The sequence below is a fragment of the Muntiacus reevesi genome, chromosome 1, assembly GCF_963930625.1.
Source record: "Muntiacus reevesi chromosome 1, mMunRee1.1, whole genome shotgun sequence".
NCBI lineage: Eukaryota > Metazoa > Chordata > Mammalia > Artiodactyla > Cervidae > Muntiacus > Muntiacus reevesi.
The window spans coordinates 215,952,270-215,976,554 of record NC_089249.1 but is presented as its reverse complement, the minus strand read 5'-3'; the positions used below and the strand labels follow the sequence as shown (position 1 = coordinate 215,976,554).

At 52.9% G+C, this 24,285-nt stretch overlaps 2 protein-coding genes across 2 annotated transcripts in view; one reads left to right on the top strand and one right to left on the bottom strand.

The window, feature by feature from the left end:
- On the top strand, window positions 1–10,227 carry GPRIN1 (G protein regulated inducer of neurite outgrowth 1). The gene is made up of 3 exons (XM_065919203.1): window positions 1–179; window positions 252–343; window positions 7,334–10,227. Exons 1-3 carry the CDS (start codon window positions 1–3, stop codon window positions 10,225–10,227), a joined length of 3,165 nt encoding a protein of 1,054 aa, XP_065775275.1.
- An 899-nt stretch (window positions 10,228–11,126) lies between these two features.
- Window positions 11,127–24,285, bottom strand: part of CDHR2 (cadherin related family member 2) — a 44,454-nt gene continuing 31,295 nt past the window's right edge. The window contains exons 20-32 of the mRNA XM_065934623.1: window positions 23,205–23,276; window positions 22,731–22,780; window positions 21,049–21,200; window positions 20,791–20,899; window positions 20,612–20,700; window positions 20,080–20,148; window positions 19,901–19,978; window positions 19,746–19,806; window positions 19,531–19,655; window positions 15,100–15,213; window positions 14,939–15,019; window positions 14,679–14,736; window positions 11,127–11,430 (exon numbers count right to left, since the gene is read on the bottom strand). Of these exons, the coding sequence (XP_065790695.1) occupies window positions 11,314–11,430; window positions 14,679–14,736; window positions 14,939–15,019; window positions 15,100–15,213; window positions 19,531–19,655; window positions 19,746–19,806; window positions 19,901–19,978; window positions 20,080–20,148; window positions 20,612–20,700; window positions 20,791–20,899; window positions 21,049–21,200; window positions 22,731–22,780; window positions 23,205–23,276 (1,175 nt within the window). The 3' untranslated portion in view covers window positions 11,127–11,313. The remainder of the gene's footprint in view (window positions 11,431–14,678; window positions 14,737–14,938; window positions 15,020–15,099; window positions 15,214–19,530; window positions 19,656–19,745; window positions 19,807–19,900; window positions 19,979–20,079; window positions 20,149–20,611; window positions 20,701–20,790; window positions 20,900–21,048; window positions 21,201–22,730; window positions 22,781–23,204; window positions 23,277–24,285) is intronic.

Below are 24,285 nucleotides of genomic sequence, written 5' to 3'. Positions count from 1 at the left end.
ATGCCCGAGGCGGGGCGCGGGGTGGGAGCGCGGAGCTGGCGCGGGGGACGGCTGCGCCGAGTCCGCGGGTCCGCCCGCCAGCCCGGCCGGAGGCAGCCGAGGCAGCTCGGGCAGCGGCGGTGGCGGTGGCGGGAGCCGGAGCGCAGCGCGCCGAGGAGACGGAACGGCGACAGAGCCCGGTAAGCGTCGCTCCTGCCTCTGCTGCTCGCTCCAAACGGGCGGTGTCGACCCCCTTCTGCCGCTCGCGGCAGCCCCAGAGCCGCTGTCCAGGGTCCTCGAACCGCCTGGGTGGCGGGGTTTGGGCACAGCGCGCGGCGTGTGTCTGGCGTGCGCCTGGGTGAAGGTACGCGCGCTACTGGGGCGGCGGGTGTCCATTTCCAGGTTCCTCTCTGGGGCGGGGCGGGGCGGGGGCGGGTCCGCAGTCCTGGCCGAGCACCCGAGGGGCCCTGCGGGCCAGCCCGCCCTGTGTGTAAGACCCCGGCCCCGCGCCTGGCCTCGCCTCTGACTGCTGCTTTGTTTGGCACCGTGGTACGGGAGGGGGCGCTTCCCGCCACCGCGGGGAAGGGGTCCGCCCGCGTTGATTCATTTTCCCCATGGAGCGAGCTCGGCGATCGAGTGGCTCTATTGGCACCATCGAGCACACTCGCTGTCGCACGCCCGGTGTGGCACACACTCTGGGGGTCCACCACATATACTGTCACACACTCACCACTCGAGGCCACAGGTCTACACACACTATGGTCCTTGTCATTCCATCAGACTCATACACATGGCCACCTGTGCACCCACCCAGTACATCTTTGCGTACACACCCAGGCATTGCTACGCACTCACATCAGCCATCGCCTATCATAGCACACACTCAACTCAGCAATAGCCCCCATCACAACGCACTCGCAGCCACCCTGCTCTGGCCTGCTTGCGCCTGTTCACACCTGCACATCATGGTGTCCCTCACGTTGCCCCAGACCCTGGAGTAGGTGTGTCACACACTCCATCACACACTTTTAACTTGCTCTCCACCCCTCAACTCCTGCATGTCCACTCTTGCCCTCCTGTGAGTGGATGGACAGCTGCCCTGAAGGCTGTTTCTGGAAGGAAGACTGGATATCACCCTTTGCTAGACTCCTTTTCCCATCCAGCTCCAGGCAGGACGCTTTACTGCTCCGAGGGTTGTAGAAGACAAGGGGATGAGAGGGTGAGGTACGGCACACCTAGACTGTCACACATACACACACACACCTGCTGAAGTACCACAAGCCTTTGTCAATCTTATCACCATGGGAAGAGGTGACTGCAGGTTCCTGGCAGTCCTGGCTCCAATTCTGGAAGAAATCCTAAAGGGGAAATAACAGGCTGGCCAGGTCTCTGGGCCTAAGTGAGCATTCACAGGGGCCTCTCTGCCTGGGAGCAGGGCACAACAACGCTTGTGCACATACCAGCCAGCTCTCATGAATGAGGCTCTGAGGCCAGGTGGCCATGAATGTGTATACCTACAGGGTCCAAATGGCCACCAGGAGACACAAATACATAGGGCATTCTGCACATACCGACTGCACATGTGCACACTGACTTCTTGAGCAAAACGCAGGAGCCAGACTCCGGCTCCCCAGGCTGGCCTAAGCTGGCGCAGATGTCGACAAGCCATCTACGTGCTCCGCTGCACGCTGGGTGAGCCAGCCCACACAACTGGGGGTCATTTCAACCTTTCACCTCCATCGGGAGGCAGAAGTGTGCAGGATCGTCTGCCCAAAGGGTGTGCCCACAAGTGGGTTCACACAGAAGACACTCTTGCTTCCTCTCCTAGACACCTCCTGGTGCTGTTGCCTGTTAGATCCAAGGGACTGGGAGGACCCTTGAAATGACCCTGAAGAGCATAAAAGGGATTTTAAGAGCCATCCATCAGTGTCCAAGATCTTGGCTGATACGAGTAGGAAGAACCAGGGTTTGGATTCAGGCAAAATAGGCTTTGAATCAGAGCCCCACCCTCTCCCAATGTGCCCTTGGTCAAGTCTTTTCTGCCTCTGACCTCAGCATCCTCATCTGTGAAATGGGATGATAATGCCCCCCTTCATGAGACTGTTGTGGAGTCCAGATGCAAAAACAAGCCTGAGAATGCTGGCCCCAGGGCTGAGCACACAGTGGGAGAATGATAGAGCTGGGTCCAGTGGGGGATGGAGGTGAGAATATGAGACCCCAGGTGTGGGTTGCCTTTTGGAGAAGTGACTTGAGAATACCACGGCTTTCTTGAGAGCTGGGTAAAGCCTAGCACAACTGCAAGCCATAGAGCCTCTAGGAATGGTATCCTAGCAGATTGTAAACCCAGGCCTCAGCCAGTTCTACTAGTGTAACTACATCCTCTCCCCATTTGTGGCTTCCCAGGTGATGCTAGTGGTAAAGAACCCACTTGCTAATGCAGGAAACGTAAGAGACGTGGGTTCAATTCCTGGGTCAGGAAGATCCCCTGGAGAAGGGCATGGCAACCAATTCCAGCATTCTTGCCTGGAGAATGCCACTGACAGAGGAGCCTGGCAGTCTATAGTCCATAGGATTGCAAAGAGTCAGACATGACTGAAGCGACTTAGCATGCATGCATCTCCCCCATTGGAAAGATTGGGAAACTGAGGTTCAGAGTGTGGAAAAACTCACCCAGAGTCATGTAACAAGTCAATGACTAGGCTGGGGCTTGACCCCACATCTTTCTAACTACATGGCCAGGCTCTTTGTCCCAACTTGGACCTTATCCCACATCAGAGAATTGGGGGCTGAGAACTAAGAAGGTAGCCTCTTATGGAACTTTCAGAAAAGGCACATTGCCAGCTTGGCCATGCCTGCCTCTTCGAACCTCAGTTTCCTTCTCTGGAAAAAAAGACCAGAGCATCTGCCCAGAAAGTGTACAGGATTTGCACATAATAGGTTTTGTAAGAACTTCATGTGTGCAAGGTCACCTCCCACCTTCTTGGCATCTAGATCAAGAATCAGAACTCAGGTGGCTACAGACCAGGTGGATAACACCCATAAGGGGCTGCTATAAGAAAAATGGTGGTGCAAATCAGTGATCAGTGGCAGCAGGCAGTCAACCTCAGTGCCCAGGACACCACTGGGAGGGGTAGAGATGGTGGCTGATTGGATCCATCTAAGGATGCTACTGCTGCTATGAAGGAAGCACACTCAGACTGCCAAATCTTAGTTTTCCAAGAGGAGCTGGAAATCTGATTCTCACATGAACTCTTCTAATTTTTAAATGTTGATCAGTAACTTAAAAAAAAATTTTTAAGCACTCCAAGTTAATCAGGCATGTCCAAGGGCGAGGTTTTGCCAGTTTGTGCCTGTGTTGCTGGCCCTCCCTCCCCTGCCTCCTCCTGGGAGCACAGCTGGGCTCTGACAGACTGAGTAGATAAAAACAGGCCTCGCATGTACACAGCCCAGCCCTAAAGTAGCAGGGACGTGCACACCCTTCATCTTCTTTAATTCTCCCTGCAGCCCTGGGGGAGCAGGGAGTAGGTTTGTTAGGGTCCCCAGTGAGGAGAAGGGACTTGCCTAAGGTCATGGAGCTGGTTAAAAAATCAGGAAGCTGGTAAGTTGGGGAACTGTCCTGACTTCTGGCCCATGCCTCACCTGGAGCAGGGAGCCTGATGGAGGGGCTGGTGTGAGAGGACCCTGGGGCTGGGCTACCAGGGATGAAAAGAAGGTTGGTGAGGACTCAGAGCACACCTCCTATAGCCCTTGGCAACTCCTTCCAGTTCCAGCCCAAGCTCCCTATTTTGTTGTGGTGTTTAGTCACTAAGTCATTTTCGACTCTTTTGGGACCCCATAGACTATAGCCCACCAGGCTTCTCTGACAATGAGATTTCCCAGGCAAGAATTCTGGAGTGGGTTGCCATTTCCTTCTCCAGGGGATCTTCCCTGGGATTCAACCCAGGGATCAAACCACTTCTCCTGCATTGGCAGGCAGATTCTTTACCACTGAGCCACCTGGGAAGCCCCAAGCTCCCCATACATCTGTTTTTATGCTGATGAAAAGCAGATCCAAAGAATTGCAGCTGACCTCTCCTGTATTTCAAACGTGTCTCCCAGAAGCCTCCTGGATATCTCCCCTATAAGGCCCACAGACACCCCAGTTAAATTTCCCAAAACCCAGTCCCCCACCATCCTCTGCAAGACTGCTTCTCCTCCCATCCCCCCATTTTGGTGAAATCCTCACCCCCAAGTCCCATAAGCCCAAAGCTTGGGGGACTCAGTGGTGAACAATAGCAGCTGAATCCCCATCCAGGCACCTGAGGGCTAGGTGGGGACCCAGAGGTGTAAAGGGCTATAGGCAGAATGACAAGAGCCCGGTTAGGAGTAGAACAAGAGGCCACGGGAACCCGGAGGAAGGTGGTAGGCAAAGAAGGGTCATTGTAGGAGGCGGCGTTTAAACTGAGAACTGATGGTTTACTAAAAGCCAAGCAGGAAAGTTGTAGAGGCCAAGATGAGGGAGAATGTGAACCCCTGGTTGAACCCAAAGCAGTTTTTGAGAGTGTGTGTGGGTACACATGCTGTGGGGGATGGAGTGCATAATTAAAGATAAAGCCCACCAACTGAGTAAATACACAGGGACTTAGAAGCACATTAAAGAGTTGGACGCGACCCTAAAGATTTTAAAGAAGTCATTAAAAGTTTCTTTTCCCCTGTTTTTGTTTTTAAATAATACATGCACACATAATCAAAATTCAACCATTGCAAAGCAGCATTAATAAAACAGTTTCTTCTACCTCCAGATATCTCTGGTGTCACTTCCCAAAGGCAATCACTGCTAAAAGTTTCATGGGTTTCCTTCCAGAAATTTTCTCTTTATAAATAAACCTACAGATGTGTACCTATCCTTTCCCTTGCCTACACTCACAGGAACCCACTCACCATGCTGTCCCCTGGTTTTTTCCCTTAACTTACCTTGAGCATCTTTCCTCATCACTCCACCCTTTCTGACAGCTGTGGAGGGTGGAGGGTTTCCCATATGTTTGTCCCACATTTTACAAACCCACTTCCTGGTTTTCTTCTCATTACCAGCCATGTTCTCATGCACCATTAGTCTGATACTGATAAATGTCCTTCCAAAAAGATTGCAACCAATTTATTTCCCCTAAAAGAGCAAGGAGGGCTTTGAGCCAAGAGTGGCATGGTGGGACCAATGTCACAGAAAGGGTATTCAGTCATTTATTTAACAAACATGTATTGGAAACCGCTTGCTTACCATGTGCCAGTCATTGTGCTCAACCCTGAGACTACATCAGTTAACATGGCAAAGCCCCCACACTCCTGGAGCGGACATTCTCATGGAGAGACAGATCATGAGCAATAAACAAGCATATGCAATTTGAGGATGAAGACAGGTAGCAGAAAGAAAAACAGACCAAGGCAAGGGGGAAGGAGAGCATCAGCCAGTGTCGGGAAGGAGGCTACTTTATCCTGGATGTGTCAGGGAAAGCTTCAGGGAGATGCAGATGTTGGGAGCGAAAGCATTTCAGGCAGAGAGGAGACAGCCAGTGCAAAGGCCCCACGGTAGTGGGTTCAGGGACCAACAGGGCAGACGGGTCGCTGAAGTGGGGTAATCAGGGGAGAGCCGTAGGAGACAAGACCAAGAGCTGTGACAGGGCCAGAAAATGCAGGAACTTGTGAGCTATGGTGAGGAGTTTCCCTGGTGACACAGATGGTAAAGAATCTGCCTGCAATTTGGGAGATCCAGATTCGATCCCTGGGTCGGGAAGATCCCCTGGAGAAGAGAATGGCTACCCACTCCCGTATTCTTGCCTGGAGAATTCCATGGACAGAAGAGCCTGGCAGGCTACAGTCTGTGGGGTCGCAGAGTTGGACACAGCTGAGTGACTAACACTTTTACATTGCATGAAATGGAGAGACACTATGTGGTTCTGGGCAAAGGAGGTCTGCCTTGAATTTTACTAAGATCCCTCTGGCTGCTGTGCTGAGAATAAACAAATAGAGTGAAGGATAAAGCAAGGATAATTCCAGTCAGAGATGGTGTGGGTTTGGCTCAGGATAGTTGCCAAATTCTGGATTTCTTTTGAAGGTAGATCCATTATGTTTTGCTTGGATGTTGGGCTGGAGGGTTTGAGAAGAGGTCGAGGGATCTTGGCCTGAGCACTACAACGTGACTTTGGTGATGTGGGGAGCAAGAGGTCTGGGGGAATCAGAGCGCTGCTTGCCTTGGCTTCTGAGCTGCATGCTGATCCAGCCACCTGCCAGATCCTTTCCCTGGGTGTACCCCAGGTACCACACACTCAGTTTGTCCAAAATGCAATTCTCCCTTTCCCCATATGTCTTGCCCAGCACCTCCCAACCCCAGCCAGAATCCTGCAGACCACCCCCACGATCACCTCTTACATCCAGTTGGTTCCTGTCAGTTTCCCTTGGACCTCTCAAAGTTGCCAGCTCTTCATCCCCACCACCTTCGCTGTACTGTCTCTTATCTAGACCATCACAGAGAAAGGGCTGGGTAAATGAATGAAGAGCAGGATGCATGAAAGGTTGAATAAATGATTGGCCAACCCCTCCTCTCCAACCTCCACACCATCCCTAAGCAATCTTTGAAAACACACATTTCAGACTATGCTCTTTCCTCAACCGTAAAGCATTCCCATCTCCCCAGGGCCTACACAGATATAAACTGGTGATCCACAGACATACTTTGGCCCACATACCATATTTTTTAAACCTTGAATTAATTGGGATATTTTACATTAAACTTCTATATTTCCCACTTCTGACTGATACTACCAAGATGCATTTCTCCAGGACAGTACTTGGCTAATGGAGTATGGTCCGCTCTTTAGACAGGGCATGTGCTCTCCAGTTTGCCTTAGTCCTGAACACTCCCTACTGTTTAGGATCCAGTCTGCTTCCTTCAATTAGATTACCTACCTGGCCCCTATGGCATCAGAATTTGTGACCCATGGCCTAAAGAAAAACAGCATAACTTCTAGATAGCATGTTGCATGGGAGGGGGGCTGAAAAAGGAGGGGTGAAAAGTTAGATTGTGGCCAAGTTGTGAAGGGCCTTGAATGCCCTTTTAGGAAGCCTGGCCTTTATCCAGAGGGCCAGTGGGAGCAGTGAAACAGGGAAATGGTATGGTTTGGTTCATTTATTAGCCCAGACCCTATGGACAGGAGGGGATCAGACAAAGTTAGAGAATGTGAAGAAGGCCCGGCTGTTAGGAACAGTGAGAGGGAAGGTGCCTGGATAGAGGCTTCTCCCACCGGGTCTCCTCTGAGCCTAAGTCTGCTCTTTCTGTGTTTCAGAACAAGACAGACACCTGGGGCCCAAGCATGGTCTTGAGGGCAATTGGGCAGTGCTGAAGACCCAGCCTGGCTCCAGCTGCTTCGAAAGGAATCCAGCCCCCCAGGACCCCAGCCCACAGCCTTCTGCTACCCACAGGATGGGAGCCTGGGGGCTGGGAGCCAGGCCATGAGGGACTGCTGGCCCTCCCAGCAAAAGGCCATCCCTACACACCCAAGGCACACCCCTGCCCAAAGCCCAAGCATGGACTCCAGACACAGCAGCCCCAGTGGGGCTGGGGAAGCGGCGTCCTGCTCTGCGGACCCTGGCAGGAGTTTGGCCTACCCCTCCAAGACCCACATCCCTTCCCAGGAGGCAGCCGCCAAGGAGACATTAGGGACACAAGGAGCCTTGATCTCAGGAACACCAGAAACCACCTTCTCTGGGAGGCCAGAGCCTGTGTCCTCAGTGAAAACTGATCCTTCACCCTCAGAGAACAGAAACCCAATATTCTTAGAGAATATGGATTCCAAGTCTTCAAAACAGCTAGATTCCATTTCCATAGGAAAGGAAGATGCTGGGTCCTTGAGGATGGCAGATCCTATGTTTACAGGAAAGACAGAGCCTGCAATCATAGGGGAAGTGGATTCTGTGGCTTCTGGAAGTAAGGATCCCGTGACCCTAGGAAAAGAGGATCCTGGATCCTTGGGAAAGGTAGATCCTCAGTGCTCCAGCGAGATGGATGCAGTGTCCCTAAGGAAGGAGGAGCCTGGATCCTTGGGCAAAGTGGATCCTGTGTTCCCAAGAAAGGAGGAGCCCAGGTATTCAGGAAAAGACCTTCGAGTGTCCTCAGAAGAGGTGGGGTCTGCATTTACAGAAAAGACAGATCTTGTAGCCTTGGGAAAGAGAGATCTCGAGTTCTCAGCAAACGCGGATCCTGTGTCCTTGGAAGCGCTGACTCCAGGGTCACCAGGCAAAATCATGCCAGGAACAGTGGCTCTGGGGCCATCAGGAAGGGCAGATCCTACTCACTTGGGGATGACAGATCCTGCATCTATAGTAAATGCAGAAATTATGTCCTCCACAAAAGAGGACCCTCAGTTCCTAGGAAAGATGGACCCTGCCTCCTCAGAAAAGCAAGGCTCCATGTCTGTGGGAATGACAAAAACCATGTCTGCTGGACAGGTGGAGCCCACGTCTTTGAAAAATATGGACCCCGTGTCTGTAGAAGTGGGTTCGGTTTCTTTGGCAAAAGTGGATCCTGTGTCCTCAGGAAAGCCAGAGCCTTTGTCTCCCATGCAGGCAGAACTGATGTCAGTGGGAAAGACAGAAACCACATTCTCAAGAAAGGAGGACCCAGTGTCCTCCAGAAAGGGGGATCCCATTTCTGTGGGAAATACAAAAACATCACCTCCTGGAAAAGTGAATCCTGAATCATCAGGAGAGATTGACTCTGCGTCCTCTGGTCCCGTGGGTCCTCCTTCCTCTGAAAAAGCTGAGGCAGTGACTAGGGGGAAAGCAGACCCATTGTCCGTGGAAAAGTCAGGTCCCCTGGCCCCTGGAAAGGTGGGTCCCCCAGCCTTGGGGAAGGCTGAGCCCCCCATCTCGGGGAAAGTGAACCCTGTGAGCAAGGGAAAGCCGGAAGCTGTCCTCCCCGGAGACATGGACTCCGAGTCCGCAGGAAGGGTAGCCCCCACGAGCCTAGGAAAAACAGTCCGGGCATCCTCGGGAAAGGCAGAAGCTGTCCCGGAGGGAACGGTGGATGCTCTGCCCCTCGAGAAGGGCAATCCTATGAACTCCACGAAGGTGGATCCCAGGGCCTCCAGGAAAGCAGAATCCAAGTCCGAGGGCAAAGCGGAAACCACACCCTGTGGGCAGGAGGGCACCGCCTCACCAGGGAAAGCAGAGGCTAAATCTTCGCCGACCGAGAAGCCACTGGCCCCGGAAAAGCCGGATCCTGGACCCTCAGAATCAGCAGGCTCTATTGCCTCTGGGAAGGTGGCGCCTGTAGGCCTGGACAAGACTGACTCTGTGCCTCCGAGAAAGGGGGAGCTCTCATCCTCGGGGAAGGGGGACAGCCTGACTCTGGAGAAGGCCTCCAGGCAGGCAGATGGCAAACCCTGTGACTCCGCTCCTTCTCCCGCAGACGGCGGGGGCCGCGTGGAGCCAGCGTCACTGCCCAGCTCCGAGGCCTCCAGCCTCGCCCGGAAGGACCCGGCGGCTACTAAGGCCGAGAGGAGCCCCGGCCTGGAGGCGGTCGCGCCGCCGCCGCCCGGGCCGCGGACTCGCGACAACTTCACCAAGGCGCCGTCGTGGGAGGCGAACGCCCCGCCGCCACGCGAGGACGCGGGCACGCAGGCGGGCTCGCAGGCCTGCGTGTCGGTGGCCGTGAGCCCCATGTCTCCGCAGGACGGCGCGGGCGGCCCGGCCTTCAGCTTCCAAGGGGCGCCGCGCGCGCCCAGCCCCGCGCCCGGGCCGCCCTCTCGCCGGGACGCGGGCCTGCAGGTGTCGCTGGGCGCCGCCGAGACGCGCTCCGTGGCCACCGGGCCCATGACGCCGCAGGCCGCCGCGCCGCCCGCCTTCCCCGAAGTGCGGGTGCGGCCGGGCTCCGCGCTGGCGGCCGCCTCGGCGCCCCCCGAGGCGGTCGAGCCGGTGCGCGACGTGAGCTGGGACGAAAAGGGCATGACGTGGGAGGTGTACGGCGCGGCCATGGAGGTGGAGGTGCTGGGCATGGCCATCCAGAAGCATCTGGAGCGACAGATCGAGGAGCACGGTCGCCAGGGGGCGCCCGCGCCGCCACCTCCCGCTGCGCGCCCGGGCCCGGGCCGCGCGGGCTCCGTCCGCACCGCGCCCTCGGAGGGAGCCGCCAAGCGCCCGCCGGGCCTCTTTCGCGCGCTGCTGCAGAGTGTGCGGCGCCCGCGATGCTGCTCGCGAGCCGGGCCCACAGCCGAGTGATCGGCTCCCCTTTTGTACGCCCGGGTTTCCAACCTTCTCAGGCTCCCTTCTCGATCCCAGGCCCCTAGAAGGGATCCCCTCGACGCGCGACAGGCCTCCAAGGGGCGGGCAGCATCTAGGGTCTTCTCATCCTGTCTTTCCAGCCCCCTTCCTCTCCTGAACACACCAATGAATGTCCTCTACCCAGCTCCTTCGTGGTCAGGAGCCCACGAACCCAGCCCCGACACCCCACCATCCCCTCATAGCCCTCAGCACTACCCTCTCCCGGCCACACTGGGCCACCTCTGGGGACCTGCTCAGAGTCCCTCTGGGGACCTAGCCTTGAGAGCTAGGGCAGGCTCCTGAGATGTCCAGACAGGTGCGCTGTGGTCTCCAGAGGCAGCCAGGTCCCCAGAACGGGAGAAACTGTACAAAAGCCCCAAGTATGTGAGGATTGGCATGTGAGACCCCCGATGTGCAAGCCCGGGGTGTATGCGAGTGCGTGTCCACGCGGCGGGCTGGCCCCATGGCCTGGGCATCTCTTGCATGCTGGTAGTTGTCCCCAGTTCCTGTCTCCCCCTCACCTGGCCCTATCCCCACCCTCACTGGACACCGCTCCACAATTCCCAGACAGGCCAAAGGCAGCTGCAGGAGTGCCCTGTGGGCGCAGCTGCAAGAGTCACAGAAACGCCGGAGGGTCATGGTCAGAGGCCCACAGCCTGGTGACAGCTGGCCTTGGGCGCTGGGGACACGACGGAGAGCTCACTCTACAACCACCGTAGTCCCAAAAGACCACCCTCTCGGGTCCCTCGTCCCCCAGTGCCGTGAGCCCCACAAGCCCCTTGTGACCACTCAGTACCCCTGTCCCCCAACCCTCCAGCCACGGTTTTTGGCTACAAACTGTCACAATACATTGGTAATAAAATACTCCCCCAACCCTTGTCAGCTGTGATTGGCTACAAGCAGACGGGGGTGGAGCAGCTTATCTTATTATGATCAGGGAAGGGTAGGTGTAATTTGGGCGTAACAAAGCCCCTTTGGAGGTGGATCAGAAGAGTGGGGGCCCGTGTGGAGCTCTGTGGCCAGAGTCCGGTGGCTACACCCCCATCACAGGTCTGTGGTGTCCAGGCCAAGGTTGGTGAAGCCCAGCTCCTCCTTCCTGCCGAAGAGGTCACTGTCCCAGGGCTCTGGATCTGGCCCCATGGGACCATGCAGGGGCTCCTTCTGTGGAAAGAGGGAGGGGAGGGGTCAGTCCAGGGTCAAGACGGAGTGATCTCCCCAGTCCTTAGGAGAAGGAGTGGGCCTTCAAGCTCACGACCAGATGGTTCCTTGGCTGGGGTCTCAGTTCCTGACTCTGTCCCAGAGGCGGCCATGACTACTGGTGGTGCAGACGGGTTCAGGTGATGGGGCGGGCCTCAGGGGTCTACTCCAGCCTTTGTCTCGCCCACGGATGTGGCGGCATTTTGCTCTCCTGCCAGGTCCTGAGTAATGTCAGGCCCTGTGTCCTATCCAGAGAGCCAGTCCAGCCACAGTCCTTGCCACCTGTACCTCATGGCATGCACGGTGGGTGCTGGGCACAGCCATCCACGACCTGAGGTACTCACAGGACTCCCTGAGGGAGGGATCATGTCCCCCAGTTTACAGATGAAGAAACTGAGGCTTGGAAGGCTCTCTGGCCCAGAAGGGGCAGAGCAAGGTTTGGACCACTGGTCTTGCTGACTCTAAAGCCTGTCCATGGCTCCACGCTGCCCCTGGCTGAATCTGGCAGGTCCTTCTGCCATCCCAGAGGGATACATCACACCCAGGTCCTGCCTGCCGGCCATCACAGCATACACTCACTGGTCTCCTGCCCTCCCTCTTCCCCCTCACCATGTGACATGTCACACTCACACCTTCACAAGAATCCCTCCTGTGGCCCAGCCAGGCCCCCAGGCTCAGTTACCCCACCATGAAGACACCCATGGGAGCAAAGCCCCAACCGCCGCCACCACCTTCACCCTCACTAAGGGCTTTTTCCAGACTGGGGTTGTTCTGGTCCCTGGGAAACAGTGGAATATCTGAGGGGGTCCCAGGAGGAACTAAACAGTCTGCCATGCTCCCCAGAGCCCTCCACACAGACCCCCATTGGGAAGAGTTGGCACAGTGCAACCCAGGAAACAGCCTGGCCTAGGAGGTAGGAGACCTGGGTTCTGGGCGGCCCTGGCCTCCCAAGCTTTTTGATCTTGGGCAGTTCAGCACCCCTCCCTGGCCTTGTTTGCTTGAAAAACTCAGACTGGATGAGCCCTCAGGTTTTTCAGACCTTCCACACAAACCATTTATGGAAGGCTTAGGTGAGTCGGCCCCAAGGGGTCTCTGGAAAAAGGCCCCACCTGCATTCCGCACTTGGAGACCTCAAGGCCCACCTTCCGCTGCAGGATCTCGGAAACAACCCCAGCCCTTGCCTTCGCAGGATTGGCTCTTTCCCGACCTGAAGACGCTCAGTGCTCTGGCCCTCCTCCCTCTCCAGACTCTCTGGGAGTTCCCTGGCCCTCCCCAACCCACAGGTCCAGCCCCACTGCCGGGGTCTCTGACTCCACTCCCCTCCCCACTCCATTCTCCTCCACTAGGGTCAACCTTAGCCTCTGTTAGGAACCACCTGCCCAGTCGCCGGCTCCAACCCACAAGACTGTTTCCCTCCACCTAAGTTGGAGTTTTTGCTCCAAACCATCTCGAACCCAGAGATGAGCCATCCATCCAGAGGCCTCCAGCACTGCCTGGCAGCCTGAACCCCCATCCACCACCTTCATCCTTGGGGGCCCATTTGGAAGCCTTCAAGTGACAGCCAGGTCCCTGGGCAGCATTCTGATATTTTAACACCTGTAAGAGGCTTTGGTTGACCAAATCTTTTCAAGTAAGGGATCCTCAAGGGAAAATAAGGCCTGAAGCATGAGGCTTCCCTGGTAGTCCAGTGATTAAGAAGAAAAGAAGAGAAGTCGCTCAGTCGTGTCTGACTCTTTGCGACCCCATGGACTGTGGCCCACCAGGCTCCTCAGTCCATGGGATTTTCCAGGCATGAATACTGGAGTGGGTTGCCATTGCCTTCTCCAGGAGATCTTCCCGACCCAGGGATCGAACCCGGGTCTCCCTCATTGTAGACAGACGCTTTACCGTCCAAGCTACCAGGGAAGCCCAATCTGCCTGCCAATGCAGGGAAATCAGGTTTGATCTCTGCTCCAGGAACATCCCATGTGTCTCAAGGCAACTAAGCCCCCACACCACGATTACTGAGCCGGTGCTCTGGATCCCGCAAACTGCAGCTATGGAGTCTGTGTGCTGCAACTACTGAAGCCTGCTTGCCCTAGAGCCTGTGCTTTACAACAAGAGAAGCTACAACAATGATAAGCCCATGCACCACAACTAGAGAAAGCCCTCACACAGCAATAAAGACCCAGCACAGCCTGGATTCTTTACCAGCTATCAGGGAAGCCCCAGCACAGCCAATAATAAATAAATAAATATTTTTTAAAAGTAAAAGTCCTGAAGCATGAAGGGTGGCTATGGATCCCCTGGAGGGCAGGGCTAGGCTGAGGGTAAGACCCAAAGTAGGGTGGATAAGGTGAATGGCGGGTGGATACCCATCCCTACACACACACACACACACACACACACACACACACACACACACACACACACACACACACACACACACACACACACACACACACACACACACACACACACACAACCTATCAAATGTCAGTGGACCTTAGAGCTTCTACTCCAGTAGTGGTTTTCAAAGTGGGAAGGAGAGGATAGCTGCTCCTGGTTCTGGCGCTCCATCACCCACCCAGCCCTCTAATCTACTTTCCCAGTTGCCTGGTTCTCATTCACCTGCACATTAGAATCCTGGGAGCTTTAGCAGCACCTTGCTTCCCAGGCCCACCCTAGCTGATCAGAATCTCTGGGCTGTGACCTGATATACTCACATCTAAAGAGCTCCCCATGTCAGCAGCCCAGGTTATGCAAATGCTTGATCTAACTGAACCAACTAGCATACTGAACAAACAACAGCGCTGCTGTTCACTCGAGCCTACCTTTGCTCTTCAGTTGGATTATGTTCATCTCCGGATCTCCTCTTCCCACCCCACCAGCTTTTATATAAAGGATATAAAGGGAAGGAACCAGATTTCTGAACACTTGCTTTGTGCCAGATGGTTTTTATACCCACTCTTATTTCATCCTCACAACAGTTTTGAATAGTTGGTGTTCTGATCCCCATTTATAGATGAGAAAACTGAGAACCAGAGGGAAGATGTCACCCACCTGGGGTCACAGTGAATGAGTAGAGGAATAAGGGTTAGGTCCCCTTCCAAAGCCATGGGATTTCCCACCCATGTCAGCAGCAGGTCCCTCGAGCTCTGTCCTGAACCCCAGCTCTTCAGAGAAGAGCCCTAAATCAGAAGCCCCAGGTACCAACTCATCCCCACTCTTGCCTTGATTTCCTGCCTGCTGTTTTCCAGATCCACAGAATTGTCATCCAGGGAGTTGACGCTGTAGGGGAGATAATGGAGCTCAGATGACTGGCAGGCCCAATCCAGCCTGTCTCTGGCCAACAACTTCCACTACCACCGTTACCACCATATCCATCACCACCATCACCACACCATCACCACCACCATCACTGTCACTATCACCCTTTCCAACACCATGACTATTACCACCAACCAGCCTGACTGTCAGGGGCACTACTCACCTGATGTGGTCCAAGTCACTGGAGGAAGATTGGGACTCAAAGCCCAGGTCCTTGGCGGGGAGGTTCAGCATGGGATTAGCCCTGGAGAGAAGGCCCAGTCCAGTAACCATGGGCTTAACCACCCCATGGGGCCTCTTACCCACCCTTTGATCCCCACTTACCTCTCAGTGTTGTACACGTTAGTCCCAGGGATGGCAGAGCCTGGGGGCATCATCCCCACCGCTGTCTTCCGGGCCTCCTTGGCAGCTTTCATAGCCCGAAGCTTCCGCTGGTAGCTATGGGGAACCCGGAAGGGGAGGTCACTACTTTCCCTGTTCACCTACTGTGTGCCCAGTACAGGCCCTGAGAGTGTGATTTCACCACAACCTGGCTGGTGGAGTGTTAGCTCCATCTTACAGAGAGTAAGAACCACAGAAGGGAAATCACTGCTGAAGACCACACAGCTGATCAGTGACAAAGCCTAGAATCACACCCAGATATGGCTACTGCCTCCATATGTATTAGAAAGGGTGAAAGAAGCAACATTTATTAAATGCACAGCATGTGCCAGTGCCCCTGTCCCCAAGTCAGGTCACTGCCAACCCACTGCCACCCTCAGGCACTGGCAGCAGCAATCCTAGGAGGGGTATGTTGGCATAAGTCCTTCTGCAGTTTGCTTTTAGCCTTGCCTTAGAGTTCCCTTGTGGTTCAGATGGTAGAGCGTCTGCCTACAATTCGGGAGACCCAGGTTCAATCCCTGGGTCGGGAAGATCTCCTGGAGAAGGAAATGGTAACCCACTCCAGTATTCTTGCCTGGAAAATCCCATGGATGGAGAAGCCTGGTAGGCTACAGGCCATGGGGTTGCAAAGAGTCGAACACAACTGAGCGACTTCACTTTCACTTTAGAGCCTGTAGACTCCAGGACTGGGCCACCTCAGAACAAAAAACTAACAGGAAGGGAGCACCCCACCCATCAGCAGAAAATTAGATTAAGGATTTACTGAGCATGGCCCTGCCCAATAGAGGAGACCCAGTTTTTCCCACAGCCAGTCCCTCCCATCAGAAAGTTTGCACAAGCCTCTTACCTTCTTCCATCAGAGAGCAGACAGAAAAAGCAAGAACTACAGTCCCACAGCCTCCAGAATGAAAGCCATAATCACAGAAAGCTAACCAAAATGATCACATGGATCACAGCCTCGTGTAACTCAGTGAAACTATGAGCCATGCTGTGCAGAGCCACCCAAGACGGACGGGTCATGGTGGAAAGTTCTGACAAAACATGGCTCACTGGAGAAGGGAATGGCAAACCACTCCAATATTCTTGCCTTGAGAACCCCATGAACAGTATGAAAAGACAAAAAGATATGAATAACACTGGAAGATGAGCCCCAGCAGATTGGTAGGTGTCCAGAAAACTACCAGGGAAAAGTGAAGAAATAGCTCCAGAAAGAATGAAGAGGCTGGGCCAGAGCACAACTGGCCCTCAGCTGTGGATGTGTCTGGTGGTGAAAGTAAACTCCAATGCTGTAAAGAACAATATTGCATGGGAACCTGGAGTGTTAGGTCCATGACCATGGATGTGGTCAAGCAGAAGATGGCAAGAGTGAACATCGACATTTTAGGAATCAGTGAACTAAAATGGATAGGAATGGTCATATATAAGGGCAAGAATCCCTTAGAAGAAATGCAATAGCCCTCATAGTCAACAAAAGAGTTCAAAATGCGGTACTTGCATGAAATCTAAAAAAAACAAAACAACAGAATGATCTTGGTTTGTTTCCAAAGCAAACTATTCAACATCACAGTAATCCAAGTCTATACCACAACCACTAATGCCACAGAAGCTGAAGTTGACCAGTTCTATAAAGACCTACAAGACCTTCTAGAACTAACAAAAAAGGGTGTCCCTTTCATCATAGGGGACTAGAATGCAAAAGTATGAAGTCAAGAGATACCTGGAGAAACAAGCAAGTTTGGCCTTGGAGTACAAAATGAAGCAGGGCAAAGGCTAACAGAGTTTTGCCAAGAGAACACACCAGTCATAGCAAACACCCTTTTCCAACAACCCAAGAGTCATCCAAGAGATGACTCTACACATGGACATCACCAGATGGTCAATACCAAAATCAGATTGATTATGTTCTTTGCAGCCAGAGGTGGAGAAGCTCTCTACAGTCAGCAAAAACAAGATCTGGAGCTGTGGCTCAGATCATAGGCTCCTTATTGCAAAATTCAGGCTTAACTTGAAGAAAGTAGGGAAAACCACTAGACCATTCAGATATGACCTAAATCAAATCACTTATGATGATACAGTGGAGGTGATGAGTAGATTCAAGGGATTAGATCTGGTAGACAGAGTGCCTGAAGAACTAAGGATGGAGATTTGTAACACTGTACAGGAGGAAGTGACCAAAACCATTCCCAAGAAAGAGAAATGCAAGAAGGCAAAGTTAAAAATAAAAAAATAAAAAGAAGGCAAAGTTATTGACAGGAGGCCTAACAAATAGCTGAAGAAAAAAGAGAAGCTAAAGGCAAAGGAGAAAAGGAAGGATATACCCATCTGAATGCAGAGTTCCAGAGAATAGCAAGGAGAGATAAGAAAGTCTTCCTAAGTGAACAACACAAAGAAATAGAGGAAAACAGTAGAATGGCAAAGATTAGAGATCTTTTCAAGAAAATTAGAGATACCAAGGGAACATTCCATGCAAAGATGGGCAAAATAAAGGACAGAAATGTCAAGGACCTAAAAGAAACACAATAGTTTAAGAAGAGGTGGCAAGAATACACAGAACTCTACAAAATGGTCTCAATGACCTGGATAAGCACGATGATGAGATCACTCACCTAGAGCCAGACATCCTGGAGTGTGATGTCAATTGGGCCTTAGGAAGCATTACTATGAACAAAGCTAATGGAGGTGATGGAATTCCAGCTGAGGTATTTCAAATCCTAAAAGATGATGCTGTTCAAGTACCGCACTCAATATGTCAGCAAATTTGGAAAACTCAGCCACAAGTGGCCACAATACTGGAAAAGGTCAGTTTTCATTCCAATCCCAAAGCAAGGCAATAGCAAAGAATGTTCAAACTACTGTACAATTGTGCTCATTTCACACACTAGCAAGGTAATGCTCAAAATCCTTCAAACTAGGCTTCAAAAGCATATGAACCAAGAACTTCCAAATGTACAAGCTGGTTTTAGAAAAGGCAGAGGAACCAGATACCAAATTGCCAACATCCATTGGATCATAGAGAAAGCAAGGAAATTCCAGAAAAACATCTACTTCTGCCCCATTGACTAGGTTAAAGCCTTTGACTATGGATCACAACAAATTGTAGAAAATTCTTAAAGAGATGGGAATACCAGACCACCTTACCTGCCTCCTAAGAAACCTATATGCAGGTCAAGAAACAACAGTTAGAACAGTTAGAACAATGGACTGGTTCAAAACTTGGAAAGGAGTACATCAAGACTGTATATTGTCACTCTGCTTATTTAACTTATATGCAGAGTACATCACGTGAAATGCCAGGCTGGATGATTCACAAGCTGGAGTCAAGATTGCTGGGAGAAATATCAACAACTTCAGATATGCAGATGATACCACTCTAATGACAGAAATCGAAGAGGAACTAAAGAGCCTCTTGATAAAGGTAAAAAGAGGAGAGTGAAAGAAAGCTAGCTTAAAACTCAGTGTTCAAAGAATGAAGATCAAGGCATCCAGTCCCATCACTTCATGGCAAATAGATGGGGAAAAAGTGGAAACAGTGACAGATTTTATTTTCCTGGGATCCCAAATCACTGTGGACAGTGACTACAGCCATGAAATTAAAAGATGCTTGCTCCTTGGAAGAAAAGCTATGACCAATCTAGACAGCATATTAAAAAGCAGAGACATCACTTTACTGACAAAAGTCTGTGTAGTCAAAACTATGGTTTTTCCAGTAGTCATGTATGGATGTGAGAGTTGGACCATAAAGAAGGCTGAGCACCAAAGAATTGATGCTTTTGAACTGTGATTCTGGGGAAGACTCTTGGGAGTCTTGAAATCCAAGAAGATCAAATCAGTCAATCCTAAGGAAAATCAACCCTGAATACTCTGGAAGGACTGATGTTGGAGCTCCAATACTTTGGCCACCTGATGCAAAGAACTGACTCATTGGAAAAGACCCTGATGCTGGGAAAGATTGAAGGCAGGAGGAGGAGGCAACAGAGGATGAGATGGTTGGATGGCATCACCGACTCAGTGGACATGAGTTTGAACAAACTCTGGGAGATAGTGAAGGACAAGGAAGCCTGGGGTGCTGCAGTCCATGGGGTGTCAGAGAATCAGACAAGACTGAGTGACTAAACAACATGTGCCAGATATCTGCTGGTATGAGATGCACATGGATCCCTGAAATGCTTTGGGGAATCTAGCATCAAGCCTATTCTGCAAATGAGGAAACTGAGGCTTGGGGAGGGGAGATGACCTACCCAAGGGATCATAAGGAGTCACTGGGGATTGAATACAGATGTACCTGACACCTAAGCCCCAGGTCTTTCTACCCCTAGATATCTTGGGTGGTGAGGGAGGGGAGGTTGGAGACACAGAGGGTGATGCGAGCAGCACCTCTTCTGGGTACACACGATGATCGTGCAAAAGATCACGATGACCAGCAGCAAAGCCACTCCCAGTCCTATGGTGATGTTGCGGAATGTGTCCGGTGACTCCGACTCTAGGCTGTCCTGGGCGCCCTGGAGAAGAAGGAGTGTGATGGGAGGAGGCTGTGGGGTCAGTCTCCTGCCTCCCTGCTCCCCCATTACCTCTGTCCCACCAACACTCACCAGTACCACCAGCCCCAGCTGCAGCAGCTGCGTCAGGGAGTCCTGGTCATTCCGGATCATCCTGGCCACAAAGATCCACTCAGGCCCAAGGGACATTGGCATCCCCCAGGCCTCTTGCTTACCCTCTAGCCCACCCCAAGGGCAAACCCACTCACACACTCAGCTGGTCAAGGGTCAAGGCCGACCCATTTGAGAAGACAAAATAGGCATCGAGGTAGGAACGTCCTCGGGCCCTGGAATGGGGCAGAGGTGAAGCTCGCAGCCCGGGACCACCCGGCCGCACCCCTGCTGCTGATCCTCTCTTCCTTGCCCCATCCACCGAGTGGGCACTCACCGAACCGGGGAGTCTATGTCCTGAATGTTCACAATGTAGACAGTGGTCCTGGTTGCCTGAGCAAGAGCCCTGCAAAGGAGGCAGATGTCACGGAGGGCTGGGGTAGGGACCTTAGCCCAGACCTGTGGCCTGGGCTCTGCCAGTGAAATTACGGATTGTGTGAGGGTCACCTCCTCTGGACAGCTCCACTGGCTAAGCAAGTAGCACTCTTGCACAAATTAGACAAGGAAGCCCCTTCCTTTGGGGCCGGGTTTATAGTTTAGCAAGCAGAGTGCCCTTGTGCAGTGCACTGCCTTTGCAACTGGATGTGGCAGGCCTCCTTAGGCCTGTCTCTGCCCAGCCAACCATAGGCTTCTGGGGGCATGCAGAAGGGAAGTGCAGGTACAGGTATAGGGTCAAAGACAAGGACCAGATCAAATGTGGGTCACGGACAGCGTTGAGAGATATTCCATTAAGATTTCTGTCAGGGACTAGGCTCCCAAGCCCTGTTCTTCCCCACAGGCCACCCACCCCCCTGGCTCCCCAGACCTACGCCTTAATGTCGTCCGCTTTGGTGCCCACTTCCTCCTTGCTCAGTGAGAACTGCAGCCTCACGCGGTAACTCTGGTCCACGGTGAAGAGCTGTGGGAGGGGGGCATGGGGAAGATGAGACGCAAGGGACCCCGGGGCTGGCAGAGGGCACTGGGAACCGGGTCAGAACCGAACACTCACATTTAGGGTGATTCTGGCTTCCTGGGCAAGACCCTCAGAAGGCTTGTCTTGGGCCTTGACCGTCACTTGGTAGATGCCTTGGAGAGTGGAATCAAGGCTGGTGACCAGGCTATGGAAGGTAGGAGGGCATCACTCAGTTCTGAAACCCAAGCTGGAGTCCTCTCGGAACCCCCTCGGACCCCTCCTAGGATGGGGAACTCCCTGCCCCAGGGCCCCGCTTGGCTCCCCCACCCCTGCCCGGGAGCTGCCCGCAGTTACTCAATGTTGCCAGTGAACACGTTGGCCTCCGAGGAAGTGGAGATCCGGAAGAAGCTCTGGAAAGGGATCACGTCCCCATCCTTAGCGATGAAATCCACTTGGAGGATGGAGAACAGGATGGCCCCGTTGTTCCCTGAGTCGTCATCTCTGGCCTGGGAGCAAGACAGAGTAAACAAACTCTGGGGGCTGGGCCAGGCCAGGCACCTCTCCAGTCCCAGCAGGAATCTGAAGCTAGGCTCGCCTGGGAGCCTGGCCCCGCCGTGACCTCTATTGGCCTTCCCCAGGCCACTGACCAAATGCTTTAAACAAACAGGGTTTGAACATGTCCCTGCTTCAACTCAACAGGTCACTGCCCAGGTCCCTCCCAGGTGGAAGGTCCCCCCCTCACTGCCAACACGCACAAACCTAGGGACCCCCAGTTGTCCTGAGCACCTACTGTCTTCCAAGCACCTTCCCCCAGAGCCCTCCTTTCAGCACTCGCTAACCGGAGTATGAATTCCCCCAGCGGACCGTGAAATGAGGCATCTTTATTCACTCTAGTGCCTTTCGGAGAAGAATACGACCAACACACAGAGCTGTGAGGCCGCTGATGTCACTGTTCGGGATGAGGCCAGAGCTGGTGTTGACGTTTCAAAAGGGAGTTAATTTAAAGAAAATTGTTTAAAGCCAGGGCCACACTCCTGACGTTGGAATGAATGTCTTCAGCCAGGGCTGAAGATTGGAAAACTGACCGTTTGAGCCTAGAAAGAACCTAGAGAGGGAGAATTGCATGCATGCGTGTATGCTAAGTGGCTTCAGCTGTGTCCAACTCTCTGTGACCCCATGGACCGTAGCCCGCCAGGCTCCTCTGTCCATGGAACTGTCCAGTGGGTTGCCAATTCCTCCTCCAGGGGATCTTCCCAACCCAGGGATCAAACCCACATCTTTATGTCTCCTGCATTGGCAGGTGGGTTCTTTACCACTAGCGCCACCTGGGAAGCCCCAGAAAGGGAGAATTACTATTCCGCTTTTATGGGAGGACACTGGGGTTCTGAGAGAGACCCGTCCTCCCCAGGGCACATTCGGCTGTAAGTGGGAAGGGCCAGACCCATCCATCTCCACACCCATGCCCTTTCCATAACTCAAGGAGGGCCACCCACATACAAAATGCCTGAACCCTAAGGAGTTACTGCCAAGTTACAGCTTCTTGTCTGGATGGGAAAATGAGCTCCAAAAAGGCATAGCAGCTCCCCAGCTCAGTTAAAAGACCCGGCCAGGCCCAGGCCCCAGGACTGTGGGGGAGGCCTCAGCCCCCACCCACTGCGGGCACAGCCACCACCCTCTAATAAACACATCCACTGCCATAAAAATTAAAAACATTTTTGCAGCTTGCTCTGGAAATTATTTAATATGAGGAACTTGTTTAATTTACAGTTATTGTGATTTCTCTGTAATAGTCCAGAATTCTGAAGAAAAGCACTGCAAGTGGTTTTTAGGGTCATGAATTTTTTATGAATACCACATTTAACAATTAATGGAGTTTAATGATATCAATTAAGCAGGTGATTCATTTCCATTCCGGAGAGTTAATACATTTTCTTTACAATGTTAAAACATTTGAAGAATGGCTGAAAGACCTAAAGGCCTAGCCCCGTGTCTGCTGGGGCTAATGTGACTGACAAAGGCTGGAGCCAAGGACTTACCTGGACAGACGCCACCTGCTGGTTGGGCATTACGAGTTCCGGGATAATCACTGCAAGTGTGGACAGGAAGAGGTCAGTGGCATCAGGGCCAGTGCCCACTTGGCCAAGTGCTGACCATAAGCCCAGCTCGGGGCTCATCCCTCCAAACCTGCCCTTAAGCTCTCTACTCCCAGATCCCCATTACAGCTACCCCTGAGCCGCTAGTTAGCAGGTCCTCCACCTCCCATTGTGCAGATGGGGAAACTGAGGCCCAGAGAAGGAAGGTCGGGCCCAGGGTCACATGTGAGTTGGGACAGAGACAGAGTGAAACCTCAGGTCTCTCCTCCTGTTGAATCCCTGAGAGAGAGGCAGGGCTGGAGGCCTTCCTGCCTATCCAGGGCCACACCTGGGGTCTGAGCAGCATCTGTGGGAGTTGCCCAAAGGTAGCTCTGGCAGAGTACAGTGTGGGTGGGGAGGGAGGGGCTTGCAGCTTACCGAAAGTCTTATCCTCAGGCAGAAAGTAAGGGGCGTTGTCATTCACATCCTCGATGGTGATGGGGAGGCTTCCTAGAGGGAAAAGATTGGCTGGCTTTGGTCTCTAAGCAAAGACTTGACCCACAAAGCCTGGTCCTCAGGCTTGTTCCCAGCAGCCTCCCTCCCATGCATCACCCACGCTCAGTCTCCTCTCCTACTAACTCAGTCTCCTCTGGCCTTTGTAGGAGGGAGCATCCTCCCCAGACCTCAGAGAGAATAAGCAAACTTGTCCAAAGTCACAGTGAGACCACTGCGCCAGGACTGAGCCCAGCCCAGGTATGTCCCACCTGGCCACAACATTATTCTGACCCTGGTTAGCTGTGTAAGCTAGATTATTGAACTGCCCACTCTGTACCTCAGTTTCCTCATCTACAAAATTGGCTAGGGATCACCTACCACATGGACTGTGTGGGAGTAAAATGGTGAAATGCTTGCAAGGTGCCTGGCATAGGCTGGGCTGTAGTAAGGATTAAACATATGCTGGCTGTTAATGTGACTGTTATTGCTACTTGGTGTCGGAGGTAGGATCTGAGCACACGACTGACTCTGAAGTGTCTCTTTACACTGCCTCTCAGCATCACAGCATTAAGTGCTAAAGTCCCTTGGACAACAAGGAGATCAAACCAGTCGATCTTAAGGAAGTCAACCCTGAGTACTCATTGGAAGGACTGATGCTGAAGCTGAAGCTCCAGTATTTTGTTCATCTGATGCAAACAGCCAACTCATTAGAAAAGACCCTGATGCTGGAAAAGATTGAAGGCAGGAGGAGAAGAGGGAGTCAGAGGATGAGATGGCTGGATGGCATCACCAATGCAATGGACATGAACTTGGGCAAATTTTGGGAGATGGTTAGGGACAGGGAGGCCTGGCGTGCTGCAGCCCATGGGGTCGCAAAGACTAAGACACGACTGAGCAACTGAACAACAACAGCATGCCAAGCACTGCACTCGATGCCTTTCATACATACTCTCATTTACTCTTCACAGCCAACCTACTACCCATCTCCACTTGACCGATGGGGCAACTAGAGCTCAGGGCAGTG

Coding starts and splice junctions, on each gene's coding strand:
- GPRIN1 (XM_065919203.1), top strand. CDS start 1: ATGCCCGAGGCGGGGCGCGGGGTGGGAGCGCGGAGCTGGCGCGGGGGA. Junction 180..251: donor CGGAACGGCGACAGAGCCCG/GTAAGCGTCGCT, acceptor CGCTCGCGGCAG/CCCCAGAGCCGCTGTCCAGG. Junction 344..7,333: donor TGGCGTGCGCCTGGGTGAAG/GTACGCGCGCTA, acceptor CATGGTCTTGAG/GGCAATTGGGCAGTGCTGAA.